The sequence below is a fragment of the Capricornis sumatraensis genome, chromosome 4 (genome assembly GCF_032405125.1).
Source record: "Capricornis sumatraensis isolate serow.1 chromosome 4, serow.2, whole genome shotgun sequence".
NCBI lineage: Eukaryota > Metazoa > Chordata > Mammalia > Artiodactyla > Bovidae > Capricornis > Capricornis sumatraensis.
This window is the reverse complement of record NC_091072.1, coordinates 134,435,238-134,451,032: the sequence shown is the minus strand read 5'-3', so window position 1 is coordinate 134,451,032 and position 15,795 is coordinate 134,435,238. Positions and strand designations below refer to the sequence as shown.

Below are 15,795 nucleotides of genomic sequence, written 5' to 3'. Positions count from 1 at the left end.
GGAGCATGCATCATCTTTTAACTAAATACTAGTTTACCTTGTTATATGATTAGATAAGGAATTCCTTGTGTGTAGTTAACATTTACCTACAATTTGATAAGTACTTTGAAAGCTAATTTCTACCCAAAGTTTATTACCAATAGCAAAATTAAACAAGGTTTATAATTTTTGTCCCTGTTTAAGTGTTCCTTAGAGTAATTGAATTTTTGTCTAACTCATCACTTTCTTCAGTCCATATAGGGAACAATATCTCATTCTTAGTGCAGTACATTTATAGAATAACAGTTAAAATTACAGAATATTTCTTTTGAAATAGTTCAGATACAATGAGCTGAAGACATCCTAAAGATTATGTATTTTCACTTATAGAACAAAAATAAAACAGCCTTGATCCTTAGAGATTAAAGGGGGTTCTTTTGTGTAACTTCCATGAGTAACTTCCAAATCTTGAAGAAAGTGGCTGGATGCCTTGATCATTCTGTTTTCCTCCTCCATTTTTTAAAGTTTATAACACTTGATCTGTATATAATAGAGCTCAGTGGTTTTTAACCTTTTTATAAAAGTTAGTAGTTTGGCAGTTTTGAGGTCTGTTGTTACAGATTTTTATCTGGAACCCCAATGCATAAGATACATTAAAATGGTGTTTTGTTACTATTTATTTGTAAGTTCAAAAATTTGACAATTTGTCAAGTCGATTAAAACAGGAAAGTTTTCTGAGATGAACTTAAATTTCATGTTAGGTTTGTGGGTGATACAAGTTGATGTCAGTTTTTAGCATCCAGTTTTTTCCTTACTCTGTTTGGGCTGCATAGCTGTGAAAATGTGACTTATGGATGAGGGCACTTTGTCTTTAGCCTGCATTTACACTTTAATTCTCCTGGCAGAGAGCTGTGACGGAATTGCCAGTAGGGAAATCTTGTTTGGAAGACGCCATGAGTTAGTGGTTGGTCTTAATAGTCTTTACTTCATATCACAAATACAACAGTGATCAGAATCTTAAATTTAAACAATAAAGAATATTGTTTCATGACAGCTCTTTGATTTGTTAGCAGCCACCTGGCCAGTCCTCTAGCAGAAGAGAGCATTCAGCAAGTAATTGAGTCTTGGGGAGACATTTAATTGGGTAAAGCATAAAGTGTATGATTCACAGACCTAACTTTTTATCAGAGTGGACAAGTGGAGACCTAAGTTAGCGTTGGAGAAGCATCAGTGCAGAGCTGCAGCTTTGCTAATCAATGTTATAGAAAATTCTGAAATTCTGTTATTTTAGTTTTTTGATAAGAATAAAATACATTTGATTTCATGTTATACACTTACATATCATGTTATACATTTGATATATATATCAAGTGTGTGTGTATATATATACATAATCATAATGACACCTCATCCTCAACCCTGTTGTAAAGTTACACATTTCAGTAGCCTAGAAAAAGGAGAAGGACCCAGATTTAATAAGGAAAATTCATACCCCAGATGAGTTTCCTCACAGATAAGTGGAAAGAAGACTGTAGATAAGACTGCCCCCATCCGTGTGACCTCAAACTGAATTTCAGATTCAGCAGTTAACCCTAGAATAAAATCAGGATATTCCAGGTCAGAAACATGCTCTTTCCAAGCTATTTCAGAGAGACCTTGAAACTTTGCTTTAAATACAGTCTGGATCAGTGGTTCTCAAACATTTTGCTCTTAAGGACCTCTTTGCTTTCTGAAGTATGGAGAAATACAAATTATATATCTCAATAAAGCTGTTAAAAAAGTTATTGAAGAAACCAAAGAGCTTGTTTATGTAGAGTACAGTTACCACTATTACAGGGTCAAAAATCAAAACTGAGAACATTAAAAACATTTGTTAATTTTAAAATAAGCCAATTAAAAGTAATTTTTTAAAATAAACTACTTTTCAGTTAAAAAAATAGAAGAGTGACATTGTTTTATGCTTAATGTCTGCTGCTGCTGCTGCTGCTAAGTCACTTCAGTCGTGTCCGACTCTTAGTGACCCCATGGACTGCAGCCCGCCAGGCTCCCCCGTCCCTGGGATTCTCCAGGGCAAGAACACTGGAGTGGGTTGCCATTTCCTTCTCCAATGCATGAAAGTGAAAAGTGAGAGTGAAGTCGCTCAGTCGTGTCCGACTCTTAGTGACCCCATGGACTGCAGCCCACCAGGCTCCTCCGTCTGTGGGATTTTTCAGGCAAGAGTACTGGAGGCTTAATGTCTGGCTGAACAACTATTTCTCATGTCTGCTTCTGCATTCAGCCTGATGCAGTGAAGTGATTTGGTTGAGCCATATGAGGAAAAATCTGGCTTCATGCAGATATTTAGTTGGAAAAAGAAGTATTTTAATAGACTTTTTAAGTTAATTGTGTGGCAATTTGATAATTTGCCAGAACTTAACAGTTCCTTTGTTTTTTAAGAGACTGTTTGCAGTGTAGAATCTGAAAGCATGTCAACAAACTTCTCTTACTCTCTTACTTTAAGACGACTGTCTCATCCTTCTCCATAATGATAAGGTAGCATCCATGTATTACTTCCTCTGCTCCTGTATCTTGGCATTTAGCAAGCTGATCTTCTCAGTATTGACAGCCCTATTGGCAGTGGTCATGTCTACCAAACATGTTTTGCTTGGAAGTAGTTTGAGTTATCAAAGAAGAGGCTATTCTTATATGTAAGTGTGAGTTGGCCCTTGAATTTCCAAAGGAAACCATTTTCATAAAATCCATGTAGTTGGTTACTCTAAATGTTAGAGTCTGATCTGCCAGATAGTTTCTTAACAGGGCCCATGGGAAAAAAAGGAAAAAGGGAATGTTGTTATGTTAAAAATAGCTTGTAGAAGTGAAGTGAAAGTTGCTCAGTCGTGTCCCGACTCTTTGCAACCCTGAACTGTAGCTCACCAGGCTCCTCCTTCCATGGGGATTCTTCAGGCAAGAATATTGGGGTAGGTTGCCATGCCCTCCTCCAGCTTATCTTCCCAACCCAGGGATCGAACCCAGGTCTCCACGTTGCAGGCAGATTCTTTACCATCTGAGCCACTAGGGCAGCCCCAAAATGGCTTATGCCCTTCCCTAAATATTGCATAGGAATCTTTAGTAATGCGTGTGTGTTTTAACTTCAGGATTTTCGCTTGTCATGGTGTATGTGTGTTTGCTTTAGCTTACTATTCTACAGTAAGAGACAATTCCTTAGTTGGGTCAGTTTCAGTTGGGTAATAATAATGAAAGAGATCTTTTAGAATCTTGCTGCTTAAAATGTTGTAGCAGCATCATCAACAAGTAGGCCCTTGTTAAAAACACAGTATGTCAGGTTTTACCCCAAATCCACTGAATCAGAATCTGCAGTTAATAAGACCACAGATGTTCATATACATATTAGTTTGAAAAGCACTGCTTTAAGTTACTGAAACTATCTGAATAGACTGAGTGCTTTTTCTGGCTCAGATTTTCTTCCATATCCCAGGCTGCTTTTGTTCACATCTTACAGAATCAGTAAGTGTTCATTGGGAAAGAGAAGTGACTGAATGAAAGGTTTTAATATATGCTTGACCTTAGACATAAGATTGGGTGGAAGTAGTCAGTTTTTAGTTCTGATCATATTGTTATACTATAGGAAGAAGGACACTGCTTTCTGTGAAATCTGTATCTATCCTGTCAAGATTATAAATTACTTAGAATTTGTCTCTTTTGCTCTCCTGTATTAAAACTGTTGTCTTTATCAGTCTTGAGACTGGAGGGAACCACTGATTCTGGCGTGAATCTGGGACCAAAAGAGAGCCTGGAGATTTAGGATTGGACTCTTTCTAGCAGTTGGAGGTGCCAAGCAGGGGTCATGTGGCAGGACTCCACTTTGCCCTGCTGGGCAACGGGAGGCTTTGTGGGGATGCCGCCCAAATGTAGAGTGTCTCTCAATCTTTCAGGGCAGAGAATGTGCGCCTTACCTCCTGCGCTATTGCATTTGCCAATGGTAGGCAGAGTTCATGGGCTTTAATACCTGCAATATGCTCTCCTTTCATGAGCATCTGTAGCCACATGAAGTACTGGTTTTCAAGTGAGTAATATTGCATGTGAGCAATATTTCACTATTGCTTAGTGTTCATGGCTATTTGGACTCAGAAGGCTCTCCTTCTGGGGTGAAGTTCATAAGCAAAACATGTTAGGCACTGCGTAGATGGACACTATTGCTAGTTGAATTTAGCGCAAGGGTGTGAGGCTCTTGACGTTGCTCTACTTTGTTCAATTTAAAGCAAATTAATTTGGTTTCATTTCAGCTAATTTTGGACTTTCAAGTAAAAGCAATGGAGATATGTGGTTAAAGTAATACAGAAGTTTATTTATAGTTAAAGTCTGTCTTGCTTCTCCCACCTGCCCCAACAGAGACAGCACTTTGTGTATCCTTGAAAAGAGGTTTGCCTTTGGGGGGTGGCTGTATCTCTGTCTCCCTCCACTCAGGTGTGCAGAGTGGAACAGTACTACCCTGCACTTCTGTGGCTCCTTTTTTTTTTTTTTAACTTGGAGGTTGTACCATAGTAGGTCATTGAGATTTATCTGTTTTCTGAGGTTGTTTATAAATTGAGCGTGCTGGATTGCTCATTTAAAATTACTATTTATTTGCCTTTGGAGTTGATAATCAGTATGGTTTATGAAAGTATGAACTTTACAGGGAAAATGTTTTAAAATATATGAAGCAAGTGTCAAGGAAAATAGGGGCCTCATGAAACTTGGAATTTCTGGGGCTCAAGTAAAAATTTGTATTTTAGTATAAACTATACTTAACGGTTTATTTCTGCAGAAACAATATACAAATGAAATTTCATATATTCAAGAGTTGATTCACATTTAAGAGTTTTCTAGAGATTACGGAGTTTTAGAATGAAGGGTTAGAGCTGAAATTTAGACTCTGTAGATAGACTGGGAGATACTTAGCCAGATGAACTTAAATACGTGAATATCCTTTAAAGAGAAATCTTGAGTCATTTTTCCTATCTTTTAAAAATCTTTATTTATTTGTCTGTGCCATGTCTTAGTTGCACCATTAGGGGATCTGGTCCACACATTGGCAGTGTGGACTCTCAACCACTGGACCACCAGGGAAGTTCCTATTTTTCATATCTGAACCATCCTAAAAACATTTTTGTTATCTTTGAAAAATGAATGCATTTGATTTTAGACAGTGCTGCTGCTGCTGCTAATTCACTTCAGTCATGTCCAATTCTGCCACCCCATACACAGCAGCCCACCAGGCTCCCCCGTCCCTGGGATTCTTCAGGCAAGAACACTGGAGTGGGTTGCCATTTCCTTCTCCAGTGCGTGAAAGTGAACTTGCTCAGTCGTGTCCGACTCTTAGTGACCCCATGGACTGCAGCCTACCAGGGTCCTCCGTCGTTGGGATTTTCCAGGCAAGAGTACTGGAGTGGGGTGAATTTTAGACAATATATAAGTAAAATTTCAGATGTTCAAGAATTGATTCACATTTGAGAGTTTTCTAGAGATTATGGAGTTTTAGAATGAAGTGTTAGAGCTGAAATTTAGACTCTGTAGGTTGACTGGGAAATAGTTGGCCAGAGGACTTCAGTTCAGTTCACTAGCTCAGTTGTGTATGACTCTTTGTGACCCATGGACTGCAGCACTCCAGGTTTCCCTGTCTATCACCAACTCAGAGTTTACTCAGACTCATGTCCATTGAGTCAGTGATGCCATCCAACCATCTCATCCTCTGTCGTCCCCTTCTCCACCTGCTCTCAATCTTTCCTAACATCAGGGTCTTTCAAATGAGTCAGCTCTTCGCATCAGGTGGCCAAAGTATTGAAGTTTCAGCTTCAACATTAGTCTTTCCAGTGAACATTCAGAAATGATTTTCTTTAGGATGGACTGGGACTTGGGATGGAAAGTCCAAGGGACTTTCAAGAGTCTTCTCCTACACCACAGTTGAAAAACATCAATTCTTTGGTGCTCAGCTTTCTTTATAGTCCAACTCTCACATCCATACATGACCACTGGAAAAACCATAGCCTTGACTAGATGGATCTTTGTTGGCAAAGTAATGTCTCTGCTTTTTAATATGCGTCTAGGTTGGTCATAACTTCCCTTCCAAGGAGCAGAAGGACTTCAGTATGTGAATATCCTTTAAAGAGAAATCTGAGACATTATTAAGCTTACTTAAGAAGTTAAAATTCAGTCTAAGTCTTAGGTGTGAACAAATAAGGTTGCAGTGGTTAAAGATGAATGTTCTTATTTTTAGAAGGGATGTGCTGAAATAATTGTGGTTGAAGTATCATGTTTGCAACCTGTGGATGATTGAGAAAGACAAATTATATGTAACAAACAGGACAGTGTTAATACTGAGTTCAGATTTAATTATTCTTACTGCGATATAGTTGATGGTACAATATTATATATTTCAGGTGTGCAGCATAGTGATTCATAATTTTTAAAGGTTATGAAGATATCCTCTGCCCGCCTTTGTCTGTAGAAAAAACTTTAGCCAAAGAAAAAGTTTAATCAGAAATGTGAAAATGGAGAAACAACGGAAAACAGAGAACACCAAATAATGTAGTCAAGGACCTTTAGTTCCTTCTCAAGGGCTGTAGGTAATCCTCTGAGCCATATCCTGTGAGCAGTCTTAGATACTGAAACCCCCACCAGGTAGAGAAGTTAACGTACGTGATAACCAGACTGTGGCCATGACATAAGCTGCCACAATTCTGACAAGTGGCCTCAGGAAATGGAAAGAAACGGACCCTGGAACTGAACTGAACTGTACTTAAAACAATCAAGATGACTCTGATGAGACCACAGATGACCAATTTCTGTATGACTGTCAGAGCTGACTGTACTGTTTCTACATGTAACCCCCTCCCTCAGCCTATAAAAGGTCTTGCGCACTGATGGTCACTGGAAGATGTTGGCCCTTTGGACAGGTTCCCTCCCATTCCCCCCTCTCCGCCCCCATCCAAAAGAAAGCAAACTTGACTTTCCACCAGCCTGGCCTCTTTAATGATTGCTTTTGAGCAGCAAGCAAAGCAGCTGGACCCCACTTTTGATTACAGGTATATTCCATTTATTAGTTATATTCCCTGTGTTGTATAGTATATGCTGCTAAGTCACTTCAGTTGTGTCTTTCTCTGTGCGACCCCAGAGACGGCAGCCCACCAGGCTCCCCCATCTCTGGGATTTTCCAGACAAGAACACTGGAGTGGGTTGCCATTTCCTTCTCCAGTGCATGAAAGTGAAAAGTGACAGTGAAGTCGCTCAGTCGTGTCCGACCCTCAGTGACCCCATGGGCTGCAGCCTACCAGGCTCCTCCGTCCATGGGATTTTCCAGGCAGGAGCACTGGAGTGGGGTGCATCGCCTTCTGCTAGCCTGTTTATCTTATACACAGTAGCTTGTACCTTTTCGTCCCTCCCCCTTGTCTTTACTCCCCCACTACCTGCTCCCTGCTGGTAACCATGAGTTTGTAGTCTGTATCTGAGTTCAGGTTTAGATATACATTTTTGTGTTTTTGAAATTTTCTATAATAAAAATTTAGTGGAATGGGGAAGCATGCCCCTTAAAAGTTAATGTGAATTGTATAGTTTACTGGTACTTAAATTAAGTATAGGCAGTTCTAGATTTTAATAGGTTTTAGAATCTGAAGCATTCTTACTGTTGGTCCTTCTGTGATTGATGCTACTTCCATGTAATTTTTCTATTGAGAAGATAAGAAGAAAGGAAATAAAGTGAATTGCTCTTAAGATGAAGGCAAAATGTGTTACAATTTTTATGATGTGAAATTCTTAACATTAAAAATTATTCATTTTTATTAATGACTTATTACTAATATTTTTTAGTAAATAAAAAATTACTAGTATTTAATACTTTGTTTATTAAATAAAAAGTAAAAGGATTTGAGGTGCCTAAGACTTTGAAAAAAATTGAGGACCAGCAAAGTACTTTTTGGACTTTGGTAAAATCAGAGAAACTTTTCTTGCACTTAGTTCTCTCTTTTGCTTTTTTATTAAGAGGGAAAATACAGCAAAATTTCCCAACTGCTTTGAGATGGAAAGAGGTAGGATGTGGTAGTAGTTGTCTTCTCAGGTTAGTGAATGGAAGAAAAGACCAACAAGTGATTTGCAACACTGTAAAGATAATCTTTTGATTTTAAATTATTTGCAGCTGGAAACTTTATTATTTTATCATGCTTCTTAGAACTCTTGAAGGGGTGGAATGTGGTGAGCTTAGTTTTAGAGAATAATTATTTGAAACTAATTTTAAAGCATATTGTTTTCTGGTGGAAAATATGGGTCATATGCTTTATGGGGCAGAATGTCAAGTGGTAATCTTAATTATTTATAAGATCATATTCATGTTAGTGAACTTCTAGGAATAACACAGCCTTTTTTCTTCTTTTGTAGCATAAGCAGTACTATAATGGATGTAGACAGCACAATTTCCAGTGGGCGTTCAACTCCAGCAATGATGAATGGACAAGGAAGCACTACTTCTTCAAGCAAAAATATTGCCTATAATTGTTGTTGGGACCAGTGCCAGGCTTGCTTCACCTCTAGTCCAGATCTGGCAGATCACATCCGTTCCATACATGTAGATGGTCAGCGAGGAGGGGTTGGTTTTGTCATTTCTTTTTTTCACTCCCTGTTTTCATTAGTTTTATTAATTTGTATTTGCTAGTTAGGCTTTTTTTTTTCTAAGTAATTTTGAAAAATTTTTATTTTTCAAATGTTTTATTTTTTCAAATGTTTTTTCCCTTTTAATTACTTTCCACATATTTGATTGAATCAAAGTAAATGGAACATATTATGTGTTGGATTTTAATTTGCTCTTAGGTGTATTACTTTGAAGAAATTAGACTTTTTAAAATATGGTGGGAGTATTGTAAATGAATACTGTGTATCAAGGTTCTGATGTTTTGAGTTGAAGGCTTTTAGCAATTGGCATTCTTAGGGATTTCTGTTGTTAGAGTGGTCTTAAATTGTCCCTGATGCTGAAATTAACTGGAAAAACTATTGGTGTCAGGATTGGTATATACAATCCTGTTAAATGGCTATCTGTACTCATTATTTGTGACTATTGATCATCTTTCCCAGGTCTTGTCAGAGCTCAGTTAGTATTGACGTATAAACTTTTAGGAATCCATTTAGTTGTGTCAGTTCATATAATTTTTATTGAATAGTAAGTAAAGAGCTAAAGCAAATTAGGTGAGTCACAGCATAATGGACCAAAATATTTGTAAAATTGATAGTACAATACATACTTACCAACTTTATCTAGATTTTTGTCTTGAATAGTTAACCATTCTTAGTATGTTTTTTAGAAATTTAATGTCACATTTTTAAGTACAGATAATTTATTAGGCCATACACTGCCTATCAGGGATTCCCTGGTGGCTCAGATGGTAAAGCGTCTGCCTGCAATACGGGAGACCCAGGTTCAATTTCTGGGTCTGGAAGATCCCCTGGAGAAGGAAATGGCAATCCGCTCCAGCACTCTTGCCTGGAAAATCCCATGGACGGAGCAACCTGATAGGCTACAGGAGCAGCCTGATAGGCTACAGTCCATGGGGTCGCAAAGAGTCGGACACGACTGAGTGACTTCACTCACTCACACTGCCTATCAGTATGGTATCACTATTGAGATACACTAATACTAACATGATTAAAATCTTAAGTAAGTGGGTAACTGTTTCCAAGGTAGTATTAATATTTAGATTGTATTACTGATCTTTTTTAAAAAGCATACAGCCATAATAGGGACTCTTAATATTTTTACCAGTGGTTTTGCATTTGAAATTTCTTTTAAAAAATATTTACTGTTATCACAATATGTTACAATGTTTCAGCATTCTTTCAGTTACTTAAACATGTATAACTGAACATATGTCTCATTATTAGATTTAATACATATGAGGTCTGGGTAGATATCAGAGAGTGTATTAACATATTATTGACTGGGGGATTTTTGCAGAAGATAACATGTATGTTTGGCAATGTGTTATGTAAGTGAATATTGAAACACTCTGGTCAATAACATTCGGGTAACAAAAGACATCTCTGGTCAGTAAGTTGCTAATGAACTCTGCCCATCATGTGGTATTTTCACTGCATAACCCAGCTCAGTGGTTAAGCTGCTTTTGTAACAGTCTTTATTTCCCCTTGTGTATATCCCTTGGTTTCTTGGTCATTACAGAGTTGCCTTTTGTAAACCAGTGCTTGGAGTCATCTGTTATATCACCAAGGCAGTCCTGTGAACCGTGGCATGATGCTTTATAGTCACTCAACTTGGCAGCTACATGCAGGATCCCAGGCTCTGCAGGAATGATCTCTTAGTAGTAATAGGAGACTTTCACATTTCTAAGTCTTGATCCTACAAGTTGAGTTGTCACACAACCTTTATGAGAATGTTTTCAGCCTTTTACAGATTTGTAGGAAAAATGGAGTTACAGACTGAATGTGTAATGTAATCACTGCACCTGCATGTATCTTACTGATATTACAGAGCCGGGCGTGAAGTTTTGGTATTTCTACTTTAAACTTGTTGAAACGGAAACCCCCCATGTCATTTCTTGAATGCTTATTCATAAAATTACTTTATTACAAATAATAAGATTCTCTGGCTAATTTTAAAAGTAATTCTATTTTGACTTAAGAAAGGAGTTCTGATCTTTGAAGGACATTAGTTGCTAAACTACAGACTTAAAGGCTCAGCTAAACGAACAAAATATATTTCATTATATTCCCATTATTTTTGTGTACCAGACTTAAGCTTTCATAATGAAAATTTGAATGAGAATTTGAAAACTTGATGCGTTGTTTGCTCAGTCGCTTCAGTCGTGTCCGACTCTGTGCAGCCCCGTGGAGTGTAGCCTACTAGGCTCCTCTGTCCGTGCAATTCTCCAGGCAGAGCTATTGGAGTGGATTGCCATGCCCTCTATGGGATCTTCCTGACCCGGGATTGAACCTACATCTGTGTCTCCTGCATTGCAGGCAGATTCTTTACCACTGAGCCACCAGAGAAGCCCAAAACTTGATTACTGCTAAATAATTTAGAAAATCTCAATCTGGTTTGTGCTTTAAAATAGAGTAGTTATGTTATGGCCATACCACCCTGAACACGCCTGATTTCAGCTACAATTGAGTAGTTGTTAATTTTTTTTTTTTAATGACCTCTTTGAAAGGATATTTTTAAAAAATCATTTTAATTATTTTTAAGTGTGCACTTCAGTGGCATTATTAAGTACATTCACATTGCTCTGCAATGATTACTATCCCTCTCTGTAACTCTTTTATCGTCCCATACTGAAATCTGTACCTGTTAAATAATACCTCCCTAATCCTCCCTTCTGCTAACCTCTAGTAACCATGGTCCTACTTTCTGTCTTTAAATTTGAGTATTCTCGCTTTCTCTCCTGTATAGTGGAAAACAGCTGATTTTGATGACATTTTTAAAGAGTTTTTAATTCTCTTCTTTCTACCCCAAATGTGAAACTGTCACAGTGGAACAGAAACAAGTGAGGAAAATTATTGGCAACTCTAGAAGGTTTTATGTTTCTAGTTACTGAAAGATGACAGTTCTTCTGGAGCCAGTAAGGTAGCAAGATCTACATCCTGCATTAATTCCTGTTCTTTTTCTCATCCCACTCTGCTGTTCACCCTGGGAAAACCAAAACTATAACAGCTTAGTAACTTCTTTACCTGCCTTAAGCTATTTATGTTGCCATGCCATGTGGACTTTAACTGTATTTGGAGGCTGAAGGCAAGTGGAATTTTAAGGTTTTCTAACCTTTTCATATGTCAGAGTGGGTGGATACTTAATCCTATAGTAAAAGTTAAACTTATCATTTAAGCACCTTTTTTTCTTGAATATACCTTTTTAAAAAAAAGTCATGAAAGTACTTTCTTTTCTATAAAATAAAGACAAGCAAGAAAAAACTTAATCTTTTGTTCAGTAAAACAGAATTATGTTCTTGGGTTCATACTTCCATGCATGACTGGATTTCAGAAACTAGACCGAGCTATTTTGCTAGTCAAATTTCAAAGGCCTGTGTCCTCTTATTACACACGTAAGTCTTGGTAGAAGGGGAACTTCATCTTGTAGGATTTCAGTGGTTCAGTAAGATCCATTAATGTACTGGTTTTTTTTTTTTTCCCTTGTCTTAACTATTTCTCACTTTAAAAACAGTTGCCAGAAAGAAATCTGTTTATCAGGGGTGCTCTTACATGTGTTATTTTTATTAAGTTTACTTTTGTATATGTTCTTTGGTGTGCTTGAGGCAAGAGGGCCAGAGGGATATTTTGGGGGAGGTGATGACAGGGTATTACTGTTTGGAGAGTTGAATGAGTTACCTTGATGTTACATAAAATTAGGCTTGTAGACTCTCATGGTTACATTGAATGCTGCTAGGAAATGGGGTCAATCTTAGGAGGTCAGATTGAGTTTTGATTGCCAGTCTGATATCACTAGATTCTGAATACAACATTAAATTGGGCATATCTTTTGCAATAAATGAGGGATGTTTTTTCCTTTTATTGTGAGAGCTTACCAAATAGTTGTTCTCTGTTTATTAAATATCTTTTAACAGAGGAAATTGAAAATGTTAACACATTTAATGTGGTTAAAAATTACAGAATACAAAATTATAGCCTTCATTTTACATCTTGAAAGAGTAGACTGATTAGAGACAAAATAATTAGATATAAAAAACATTTACTTCTCTTTTATATGTTCACATTTTGTGAAAAACTGAAATAATTTTTTTCTAAGAGCTTAAAGGAACCTTAAGATCATCCATTCAACCCCTTCCTGACTTTATTTTAGATTGTCTGTCTCTTATTTAATATAAAATCTTTTTGTATCGTTTTACTACAGAAGGAATGTAATTATTTAGTAAAAGTAGGGGTTTTTTTTTACTCCCTCTGAGGATGTAAATTATATTGCTTACTGGCTCTATTTAGAGTATTACACTGATTTTACTTTACCAGTAGTAACAGAATTTTCCTTACACATGCTTATTAGACTTTGTTAGGTTGTGTTGTATTATTTTGCAGTGAGTCTATTTACTTAATTTTTTGATGGATTCATTTATGCACTTCATGTGTGATATTTTGGTAATCAGGTGTAAGTGCATTTATTTTTACTGTCACACAATCCATCATAGGTGTAGAACTTGTGTTATTGTTTAGTCTCTCAGTTGTGTCTGACTCTCTTGTGACCCCGTAGACTGTACGGGCTCCTCTGTCCATGGGATTTCCCAGGCAAGAATACTGGAGTAAATTGCCATTTCCTTCTCGGGGGAATCATCCTGACCCCAGGGATTGAACTCAGGTCTCCTGCATTGCAGGAGATTTTTACCGTCTTAGCTACCAGGGAAGCCCAAGCATACATTCAGGTAGATACTTTAGTTCAGGAAAATTGACCAAAGTAAGGAGACTAGGACTACCCTCGGTTTGTACAAGCTTCTTCATTTTAGGCCTTTTGGAGGGGACCCCTGACGGTAAAGCTGACCTGTTCTGGCAGTAATGGGCAAGGTTTTCTAGAGGAGTTCTTAACAGAAAGCCTGAACTTCCCTCTAACACTGAAATTTTAGACCTCTTCATCTTACAAGTTAGGTCATTGTAAATCTGAAGTTGGTAGTAGAAAAATATTCTTTTAATGGCCACGCGCCGTTTTTTTCCTTGGACAGTCTGTCAGAAAAAAATTGGCAGCAGTTATTTTGAGAAGGGACCTCCAGTGTCTAATGTAAACCCAAGTTTTCTGTTAACTGGTCCTGGGAGAAAATATTATCTTGTATTTTCATTGTGTTCTGGACTTACAACAAGTGTGTGCTCGTAGCATCTATTTGGTGACAGAGGAAATAGAGACGTAAGTTCTTTGAAGGTTGTGTAGCTGCAAAATAAGAAAGGGCTGGATAGAGTTTAGGTTGTTTACTTTTGTCCTGTTTGTTATCTCTAATACAGCCTGTTTTAACTAAGCCAGTTTATCATGAAAGACTGGACTATGAACCTCAGTGTTCTAATTAACATAGTTAGATCTTAATTCATTTTAAGATAGTTTAGAGGAACCATGTCAGATTTTCTTCTTGAATAATTCCATTCATATTGAGCTGTAATGTTTTCATTGTTAATTTTTACAATGAGAAAGTTTCTAAAAATGGAGTAAATGTTTTTCATATGTTGTGCATACAGAAAGTCTCAGATCAAATACCCCTTTGTCAGATGTTGGACTGGACTTAAGGAAATTTAGCTCTTTAAAGATTTGTGGTTTTGGGGAATACTTGATGATGGATTTTTAGTGCCCATTTTGTGTATCAAGATTATCCTTATGCAAGCTTACTTCTCCGCTCTCCCCTCAGAGTAGTTTTCAGGTATTAATATTCCATATAGCTAAACATAGTTTGCTTTGATTTCTTTACACTTAACTCATTTCCTATAAAATTCACTAGGTTGAAGGTTATGGTTTTTCTTTGAACCCGAAGGTGTTGCTGCCCTAATAGTGTTACTGGACATTATTCCGTCTAGAAGGATAGACCATACCTGTTCACACTAGAGGCTGTTATCTTATGGAATCACATGGCCGGTAATTGCCTCCTATTAGTGACTTCACTTTCACTTTTTACTTTAATCCATTGGAGAAGGAAATGGCAACCCACTCCAGTATTCTTGCTTGGAGAATCCCAGGGACAGAGGAGCCTAGTGGGCTGCCGTCTGTGGGGTCGCACAGAGTCGGACACGACTGAAGTGACTTAGCAGCAGCAGCAGCAGTGTTTGTTCAGAGAAAAAAGAATTAGAAATCAGACATGGTTGGTTCTCCCAACTGTAGCTGTTGAGTAGGGACAGAATGTGAGTATTTACATTGTTGTTTCTTTGAGAGTAACTCAGCACAGGCATTTCTTAAGTGTTCTAACAATTCTTTACTGTGTTTTTTTTTTTTTTTGTATAACTGAGATTAATTTTGTTCCCAAATACTTGCTTTAGGACATACCTGTTTGTGTATGACTTGTGAAAGCATTTTAAACCAGTCTGTTTATTACTTAGATTGAAAATTTAAGACTGAGTCTTTGTATTCTTGAGTTAGGAAATTGATAGGATTGATATCCACATATGATTATTAAACACTGAATTAGTCTTCACAGCATATTGGTATACCTTTAAAGACTTCTCTACATTCATTAAAAAGTGGCATTTAATTTTGGGAACTTTAGGAATCATTTTATAAACATGTACTAGGGTCAGGAATTTTGTATTTTTTAAGGAATTTTAAATATTGAGGAGGAAATGTGACATCATATCTGCTTAACTAAAAGAAACTAGCAAATGCATTAAGCACAGCAATAACAGTGTTATCTCATTGTGAAATGGTTTTGAGTAAAAATTGATCTAAGTTATTTTAGACTGTTTTTCTAGATTTCTGAAAATTTTCCTTCAAACATACTGTTTACTGATTGTTTCCTCAGTCCTGTGTGTATCTTTGTTTTGTTCTATATGCAGTACATTATAATCTTCAAAGTGTGGCTCTATTCATAATTGTTGTAACCTTAGAAAAGAACAGAGCCTATAAATGGTTCTTTGAATGTAATTGTTACTGTAGGTTCATACTTCTTTTACCAGTGATGGGGAGCAGTTTTCAGTTTGATAAAAATAGAATCAGTCAAAAAAAATTGGTATCTCAGTGTAGGAAGATGGTAAAAATCATGTTAGTTGTTAACCCAGTCATACTCAGTTACCTGAACCCAACAATGTGGGTCTATTATTATAGAGTAACTGCTGTCATAGCTTCTGCAACTGTATTAATTTTAGCATTCTGTATTAGAT

General features: G+C 37.0%; 1 protein-coding gene across 2 annotated transcripts in view; it reads left to right on the top strand.

Moving 5' to 3' along the window:
- The window catches only part of AEBP2 (AE binding protein 2), a 62,861-nt gene that overhangs the window by 13,328 nt on the left and 33,738 nt on the right, over nt 1–15,795 (top strand). For both annotated transcript variants that reach the window (XM_068970724.1, XM_068970723.1), the window contains exon 2: nt 8,386–8,593. In XM_068970724.1, coding sequence (XP_068826825.1) covers nt 8,386–8,593 — 208 coding nt within the window. The remainder of the gene's footprint in view (nt 1–8,385; nt 8,594–15,795) is intronic.